The 9424-nt window shown below is 44.9% G+C and overlaps 1 protein-coding gene across 1 annotated transcript; it reads right to left on the reverse strand.

Annotated features, from left to right (window-relative positions):
• Nucleotides 1–7465: 7465 nt before the first annotated feature.
• Nucleotides 7466–8290, reverse strand: LOC137528327 (olfactory receptor 5V1-like). Its single transcript, XM_068249646.1, has one exon. It carries the CDS (start codon nucleotides 8288–8290, stop codon nucleotides 7466–7468), a length of 825 nt encoding a protein of 274 aa, XP_068105747.1.
• Nucleotides 8291–9424: the final 1134 nt, after the last annotated feature.

Here is a 9424-nt window from a genome sequence, read left to right on the forward strand (position 1 = left end):
CAGCAGCAGCAGACGTGATGGAACAGGAGGAGGCGCAGGAGGAGAAGGCCACGCTTTCAGGTGCAACTCAGGCCTTGCATGAGGACAAAAAAATGTGTGCGCAAAGCAATGCAATGAGTAGTTTTCAGGACACAATGGGCTATTCGGAGGAGCTATTCCCACCCCCACAATCTTCTACCTGTGAAAGGTCAATGGAACAGCCACAAATGTTGTGCCCGGATTCACAACCTTTTTCTGTGGAAAATGCACCTCGCACTGAAATGCAAGGCGAGGCCGAGGATGAACATGACGTCAACAACTCAACATGACGCAAAATGGGGGCGGAACAGAAAGCTGCTTTCAATGTTTTGAAGGCCTTAATTGCCTCCGGTGGCCAGTTAGATGCATCATTCATCACACCCAAATCCCAGAGCAATGTGTGCAGGAATTTGAATCTCAGGAGGTGTACCGAGATCATCTGGACAAGTGACCAAGTGACAAAGTGACTAGTGACAAAGTGACAAAGTGACAAAATGACAAAGTGACAAAATGACAAAGTGACAAGTGACAAAGTGAGAAGTGACAAGTGACAAGTGACAAAATGACAAAGTGACAAAGTGAGAAGTGACAAGTGACAAGTGACAAAATGACAAAGTGACAAAGTGACAAGTGACAAAGTGACAAGTGACAAGTGACAAAGTGACAAGTGACAAAGTGACAAGTGACAAAATGACAAAGTGACAAGTGACAAAGTGACCAGTGACAAAGTGACAACTGACAAAGTAACAAAATGACAAAGTGACAAAGTGACAAAGTGACCAGTGACAAAGTGACAACTGAGAGGTTGTTCTGGGGAGCTCCACTGCACTCAGTCGCATATGAGGAGAGGTCTCGTCGGGACTGCTGATCCTCCTCAGCTTGCTCAAAGCCTTGAGGGTTCCTGAAGATCCTCTGCTTGGAGTTCGCCGGGGTTCAGCTCGGTGTCGGGGTCGGCGGCGTCCTCCTCACTCCAACGTGGCAGATCTTCTGTTGAAGGAAAAAAAAAAAAACATTGTTAAAAGTCCAGTACCGCTTCTGAAGGACTCACCAAGAGATGCAGGAGCGCTTCAATCCAGCGCACCATCGCTCGCTGGGTGATGTCCCTGCCTACGCGCTGGAATTCTACGCTGCACATGCTAGCACGCTTTTGCGCAGTGCCGAGGCGCATTCCAGCAGCTAGTAGCTACCAAGCTTCTGTGGATCTGATTGGGCCACCATGTTGGATCTCTGCCAAGTCCTCCAAAATTTTGAGCAATCCACGTTGCGTGACTGAGCAGTGACAACTCTACAGTCAGCATTACAATACCACTGCTGTGTTTACTGAAGAAATCAATGTTGAAGATGGAAACCGCTGGCATGATGCAAGTGGGGGATTCTGAAGATGAAAACGATCAGCGTGATGATACCAACATCAGGCAACCTGCCTCAGGAAACGCTGGTCCCAGCTATGACAAAGAACAGGACGAGGAACAGCTGGAGTTGGAGCAGGAATTGGATGCCCCCACTGCCGAGGGACAGAGCGGTGCACGTTGGACTTCCACAATTTAGCGGGAAAGGACAGCAGAAGAGGAAGAAAGTGATGCTGGTGACGAATATGGTGCATCACAACAATCACAACGCTTACAAGAACATGAAGATAGAGGAGTCTGGCAGGACTCTCTGGCACACATGGCTCAATTCATGCTAGACTGCATTGAAAGCGGCCCGCGCATTATTCACTATTCATTATTATTCATTATTCTGGAATCTGGACAACACCAATTACTGGGTTTATACCCAGTTTATACAAACACAATGTTAAAAAACTGATTGAAGAAAGTGTCAGACAGGTCAAAAATGGAACAATTCCAGCAGGCCCTTGAGGATGGAGACTTTAGAGAGGAGATTGACATCCTCCTCCTTCTCTAGCCAGTTGTACGCCGACAGACTGACTTCAGCAAACCCAGGAGGACCAGGAGGGCAGCAAAGAACACAAGCTGCTGCTAGTGCCCAAAAGGGAATGGTATTGGCAGTGTCCTTGGAGTGGGAACATTTTCTGACACCCATGCAGCAGCCCACAGAACAGCAATCGGGCAGTTCCACGTCCTCCAACACCAATCGCCTAGAGAAGATGGTCAAGGTCCAGGACTACATGTCAGATGGCGTAGCTGTGTTGAACAATCCATCTGCAGACAGACGGTGAGTGTGACAGGCAGCACAGAAGGACCATGGCAACTCACTCATAGTACCACAGTTTGATAGTGCTGCCCAAAAAATTATATGGATCCGTGGACCCGGGCACTGCGGGCAGTACTGGGAAGTGGGAACGCAGATTTTAGTACCTAAACACACGATACAACATGTTTTCCGGGGTCGGACTCTGAGGCACATACAGATGGTCCCGATCATCATCCTCATCATACAACTCTTCTCCTGAGTCTGACCCACCCACCACCTCTGCCACCCCAACATCCCCAGACACAGACCCCTCATCGTCCTCAACATTAACTTGGGATGCTGGCCTGAGCCCGACCTCCTCCTCCACATCAGGCCCCATCATCTCCTCAATGGCAGCCCTCATTAATCGTTCTGGCGACGGACCGATGGACACAACATTCTCCTCCGGAGAGGGCTGCTGCTGACCACTGGCTGCTGTAGTGGATGTTATAGCTTGCGTGGGGCGTTGGCTGTTGCTGTTGTTGGGAGTGCTGCTCACAGCGGAGGTCTCTGAGGAACTCATGGTGAGCTCATATAGTGGTTGGCGGTGAGTGGAGTATTACTGATCCCAGCAATATACACACTGACTGGCAGAGTACGCAATGCTATATAGTCTGGCTGAGCAGTGTACACAGAGTGGCAGTACACACAATGCTATATAGTCTGGCTGAGCCGTGTACACAGAGTGGCGGTACACACAATGCTATATAGTCTGGCTGAGCGGTGTACACAGAGTGGCAGTAAACACAATGCTATATATAGCGTGGCTGAGCGAGGTGCACAGTGGCAGTACACACAATGCTATATTAGTCAGGCTAAGCCGTGTACACAGAGTGTCAGAAAACACAATGCTATATATAGCGTGGCTGAGCGAGGTGCACAGTGGCAGTACACACAATGCTATATTAGTCAGGCTAAGCCGTGTACACAGAGTGTCAGAAAACACAATGCTATATATAGCGTGGCTGAGCGAGGTGCACAGTGGCAGTACACACAATGCTATATTAGTCAGGCTAAGCCGTGTACACAGAGTGTCAGAAAACACAATGCTATATATAGCGTGGCTGAGCGAGGTGCACAGTGGCAGTACACACAATGCTATATTAGTCAGGCTAAGCCGTGTACAGAGAGTGTCAGAAAACACAATGCTATATATAGCGTGGCTGAGCGAGGTGCACAGTGGCAGTACACACAATGCTATATTAGTCAGGCTAAGCCGTGTACACAGAGTGTCAGAAAACACAATGCTATATATAGCGTGGCTGAGCGAGGTGCACAGTGGCAGTACACACAATGCTATATTAGTCAGGCTAAGCCGTGTACACAGAGTGTCAGAAAACACAATGCTATATATATAGCGTGGCTGAGCGAGGTGCACAGTGGCAGTACACACAATGCTATATTAGTCAGGCTAAGCCGTGTACACAGAGTGTCAGAAAACACAATGCTATATATATAGCGTGGCTGAGCGAGGTGCACAGTGGCAGTACACACAATGCTATATTAGTCAGGCTAAGCCGTGTACACAGAGTGTCAGAAAACACAATGCTATATATATAGCGTGGCTGAGCGAGGTGCACAGTGGCAGTACACACAATGCTATATATAGCGTGGCTGAGCGAGGTGCACAGTGGCAGTACACACAATGCTATATATAGCGTGGCTGAGCGAGGTGCACAGTGGCAGTACACACAATGCTATATTAGTCAGGCTAAGCCGTGTACACAGAGTGTCAGAAAACACAATGCTATATATATAGCATGGCTGAGCGAGGTGCACAGTGGCAGTACACACAATGCTATATATAGCGTGGCTGAGCGAGGTGCACAGTGGCAGTACACACAATGCTATATATAGCGTGGCTGAGCGAGGTGCACAGTGGCAGTACACACAATGCTATATTAGTCAGGCTAAGCCGTGTACACAGAGTGTCAGAAAACACAATGCTATATATATAGCGTGGCTGAGCGAGGTACACAGTGGCAGTAAACAATGCTATATATAGTGTGGCTGAGCGAGCGGTGTACTACTGTTCCCAGCAGCGACACACAATGACTGGGGGGGACCCTGGCTAGCGTGGCTGGAGAGCGAACTACCCTGCCTGCCTACCCAAAGCTAAACCCACAGACAAATGGCGGAGATATGACGTGGTTCGGGTATTTATTTACCCGAACCACGTGACCGTTCGGCCAATCAGAGCGCGTTCGGGCCCGAACCACGTGACCCGTTCGGCCAATCACAGCGCTAGCCGAACGTTCGGGGAACGTTCAGCCATGCGCTCTTAGTTCGGCCATGTGGCCGAACGGTTTGGCCGAGCACCGTCAGGTGTTCGGCCGAACTCGAACATCACCCGAACAGGGTGATGTTCTGCAGAACCCGAACAGTGGCGAACACTGTTCGCCCAACACTAACGCTGGGCTCGGGCGGCTGGGGGGACCCTCTTTCGCCGCTGCACGCGGCGGATCGCCGCGCTGCAGCGGCGATCAGGCAGCACACGCGGCTGGCAAAGTGCCGGCTGCGTGTGCTGCTTTTTATTTGGTGGAAATCGGCCCAGCAGGGCCTGAGCGGCAGCCTCTGGCGGTGTTGGACGAGCTGAGCTCGTCCAGACCGCTCAGCAGGTTAACATTTATTTATGCATATATCCCTGTTAGGATAGATCTTCAAATCACAAACTGTGGTGTCACTGTTAATAGGAAGTCAGAAGCAGAAACCTGATAATGGTTTTTTACCATCCTATTAAAGTTCTATTTTTACTATATGTATCACCATTGGAGAGGGTCTCAAGTTAAAGTTTTCCTTTAAAAGACATCTATTGCAAAAAAAAAAAAAAAGAAGTAAATTTCTCCCTGAGAAAAATGCAGGTTTTCGACTAGTCCACCTCCTCATGGGGGGATTCTGAGTTATTTATTTATATACAAAAGCACTTACTGAACTGCAGTTGTTTAGTCCAACTGCCAAAATAGTGAACACATGTATGGGGGCTTTGCTATTAACTGCTAAGGTCAGCACGAAATTACACAAAATTATGAATGCATTACACAAAATCAATCAACACAGAATTTCCAAATCATAATTATGTGTTGCCAGAATTGCAAAATGTTAGGAAAAAGTAACATAATTGATCATCACTAGTGAATTATGCGGAAACAAAAAAGTATAACACAGGGAAACTGGAAGCCCAATCTGGTGTAGTATTTTGGTATTAAGTTAGTGTAAGAAACGAGTACTTACACTCTTCTGGTTACCCAACCCGCAACCAGTATAATTGCATATGGTGGTGGTTCTCAAACTTTATTGAGTGAGAGCGCCTTTGATGGCCATCTTTTTTTTTACGGCACCCCTCAGTTAAAATGCTGTTATGACCTTTATCAGGCAGCGCCCCCCTTTCCAAGTAGCTAGTGATGTTCTTTAAGCAGGCAGCACCCTCCAAGTAGTCAATGACTGGCAAGTGGTAAACCCCCCCTCCCTCCAGATAGTCATTGACTCCCCATCAGGCAGCATCCCCCACTCCAGTTAGTCAGTGAGGACAAACTATTGATCCATCACTCTAATCCGATTTCTCTGATGTCCAACTACAACCAGGGCTGACAGCACTAAAGGTTAACTGGCAAAAAGAATGGATATGAACACAGAGGCACCCCTGGGAGGTGCCCAAGGCACACCTGCATGCTGCAGCATCCAGTACTGTGCCCACTTGTCCTTTGAGGTACAAGTGTGGTCGCTTCTCCAAACAAAAAGATAAATTTTTTTGGATTTCAAAAACCATAAAATCTAAAATTTCTGACTCACCAAACTGGTTAGAAACACATGAAGCTAGTGACTGGAGGCACCCAAGTATTAAAAAAAAAAACTGAAAACTGCTTAAAAGGAAGGTAACTGTAAGCTTACCTTCAATGATGACAAATGTTCAAAGTTTAGACAGTCTTCTTCATGACAAAAACAATGTGTTTTATGACCTGAAGCCATTTCCTCAGGTAAGTAAGCCTTGTCCAAAGCTATATCGAGCTCCGAGCTTAATGGTCTAAACTTTAAACGTTTGTCATCATTGCTAGCTACCTTCCTTTTAAGCAGTTTTTTGTTTTTTTTGTACTTTTATTGGGTGGCTCCAGTCGCAAGCTACATGGCTGAGAAGTGTTTAGGAGATTTTCAGTGTTCAAATGCTTACTTCTGTGCACATATCTCAGTTTAACCACTTTACCCCCGCGCGTACGTATTTCTCCGCCCCTTTTTCCATCCTTTAACAACCAGGGACGGAGAAATACGTACTTTCCGCATTCCCGACGCTGTCCGCGCTCCCGCTCGTAAACACGCCGCCCGCCGCTAGTAAACACGCCGCCGCCCGCTCGCCCAGAGATCAATGAACGGGAAAATACATTCCCGTTCGTTAATCTAAGCCCCACAATGATCCGCTGCTCTCCTATGGGCAGCGCGATCATTGTGAGAAAAAACTCACGTGTCCAGCCTCCTTATACTTCCTCCAAGCTTCCGGAAGGAAGCTTGGAGGTCGCATTAAAACAAAAAGTTACTGTGGCCATCTTGTGGCCAAATAGTAAACTACACCCTACACATTTTTCACATACAAATAAATGACTTTTACACATAAAATTAACTCATTACCTCCCACACTCCCCATTTTTTTTTTTTTGTAATTAAAAAAAATTAAAAAATTTACAATTAAAAAAAATACATAAATAGTTACCTTAGGGACTGAACTTTTTAAATATTTATGTCAAGAGGGTATAACACTGTTACTTTATAAACTATGGGCTTGTAATTAGGGATGGACGCAAAAATGAAAAAAATGCACCTTTATTTCCAAATAAAATATTGGCGCCAAACATTGTGATAGGGACATAATTTAAATGGTTTTATAACCGGGACAAAAGGGCAAATACATTTCATGGGTTTTAATTACAGTAGCATGCATTATTTAAAAACTATAATGGCCGAAAACTGAAAAATAATTATTTTTTTCCCCACATTTTTCCTATTTTCCCATTAAAACACATTTAGAAAAAAATAATTCTTGGCATAATGTCCCACCTAAAGAAAGCCTAATTGGTGGCGGAAAAAACAAGATATAGTTCATTTCATTGCGATAAGTAATGATAAAGTTATAGACGAATGAATGGAAGGAGCGCTGAAAGGTGAAAATTGCTCTGGTGCTCAGGGGGTAAAACCCCTCAGTGGTGAAGTGGTTAAAGCATGTGCTTCAAACCCCACCCCCATAATCTCCCATTTACCTTGCAAATCATACAACCAATCTATCTTTTAAAACTTTTTTTAATGCTTTTTGTACATCCTTATTTCTGAAGCTGTATATTAAAGGATTGATAAGAGGAGTAACGACAACATACACCAAAGACATGATTTGATCATAATTATAGGACTGTGATGCTGGACGGAGATAAGTTAATATGACTGTCCCAAAGAAGATGCTAACCACTGTAAGGTGAGAGGTGCAGGTGGAAAAGGCTTTTTTCTTTCCACTGGTGCTTGGAATTCTGTATATTTCACCAATGACAAAGATGTACGAGATAAGAGTAAGAAGTAAAGAGCCTACAATCACACTGCCACCAACCAAGAAGACCACCAGCTCATTGATATATGTATCCTTGCAAGATATCTTCAGAAGTGGTGGGATATCGCAGAAATAATGTCTTACAAGACGCTGCTGGCAGTAGGGCAATGTGGCTGTGAGAACAGTGTGAATAACTGAATCAAAAAATCCAATGGCCCAGCAAACCAATGCCAGACAGAGACAGAAAGACTTTTTCATAATCACAGTGTATAATAGAGGGTGACATATGGCCACATATCGGTCATACGCCATGATGCCAAGCAAGATGCATTCGGAGCCTCCCAAGGTGACAAATAAAAACATCTGAGTAAAGCAACCTACAAAAGATATCACTTTGTTTTCATTCAGGAGATTTTTTAAAGTATTTGGGATAATGTCTGTGGTGTATAATATTTCAATCAAAGCCAGATTGAGAAGAAAGAAGTACATGGGGGTATGAAGCTGATGATCCAATGTAATCAGAAGAATAACCAAAACATTTCCAGTGATGGTCATAAGATATAGAAAACCAATGCAGAAGAAAAGCCACTTCTGCAAGTCTGATGTTATTCCAAGCCCTAAAAGAACAAATCCACCAGCAAGTGTAACATTTTCTGTGCCTTCCTTTCTGGACGAAAGCTCTATATGGCTTATTTAGAAAAGATAATATTTGAATGTATATTTATTGGAGACGGCGTCAAACAAATATGCTATTAACATGAATTTAGTACACAGCTTTCACAATATGGAAAGAATTCTTATTAATCTTAAAGGGACACTACAGCAAAATTTTGGCTACTGGGATAACCCTTGTAGCATGTTTCTAATAGTAAGAGAAACATATATTAGGTAGTGTATCCGGTTACAAATGACAGCTAGATAGGAAATTTATAGCGCCTCTTACCGATCCTGTAAGAAAGCGACCTTTTCCTCTGTTCAGCTGTAAGCTACTTCTATATTCTCTGGGCCAGATTTATCAAAGCATTACCGACAGTTTTTTCTTCTAAAACCGTTCTAACCAGCAGAGGAACTGTTCTGCATGATAGTAAGAAACTTCCCAAAGCCTACATAATAGTGGCAGTTTAGCGTGGATTTCTAGAGCTGCACTACAGTTAAGAAAAGAGCAATCCATTCCTAAACTGCTGCAGATTAAGAAGTGCTCATTAGCAGTTCTACAGATGAACAGGCTAGATGTGATTTGTGAAGGGCTCCTTTCCCCTCAATCAGAGCCTGCTGACAGCAGATGTGTTGGTTACCTCAGCAACAGCAATTGCCTCACACTGCACTGCCCGAGAGACCTTCCTAACTCCTCCTATTAACAGTTTAAGAAGGAATCTGCAGTATTTAGTGATTTCTTACAGTGGCCATACACTGGTCGACTTGCAATCAGATCAACCAACAGATAGATCCCTCTCTGATCGAATCTGATCAGAGAGGGATCGTATGGCTGCCTTTACTGCGAACAGGTTGTGAATCGATTTCAGCATAAAATTGATTCACTATCTGTGCACCATCCCCCTCCCCCAAATCCCCCCCCCCCCCTCTCTGTGTGTGAGAGATACAATCCTGGATTGTAGACTGGCTTGTCAGCAGCAAGTAGTATGGCTATCTTAGGTAAACAGGAAGCTGCTTGCTTATTGACCTAAGTTA

This window comes from Hyperolius riggenbachi, chromosome 1 (genome assembly GCF_040937935.1).
Source record: "Hyperolius riggenbachi isolate aHypRig1 chromosome 1, aHypRig1.pri, whole genome shotgun sequence".
In the NCBI taxonomy this organism is placed as follows: Eukaryota; Metazoa; Chordata; class Amphibia; order Anura; family Hyperoliidae; genus Hyperolius; species Hyperolius riggenbachi.

What these genes read in the sequence shown, in the direction of transcription:
- LOC137528327 (XM_068249646.1), bottom strand. Translation starts at nt 8,290, where the DNA reads ATGACCATCACTGGAAATGTTTTGGTTATTCTTCTGATTACATTGGAT.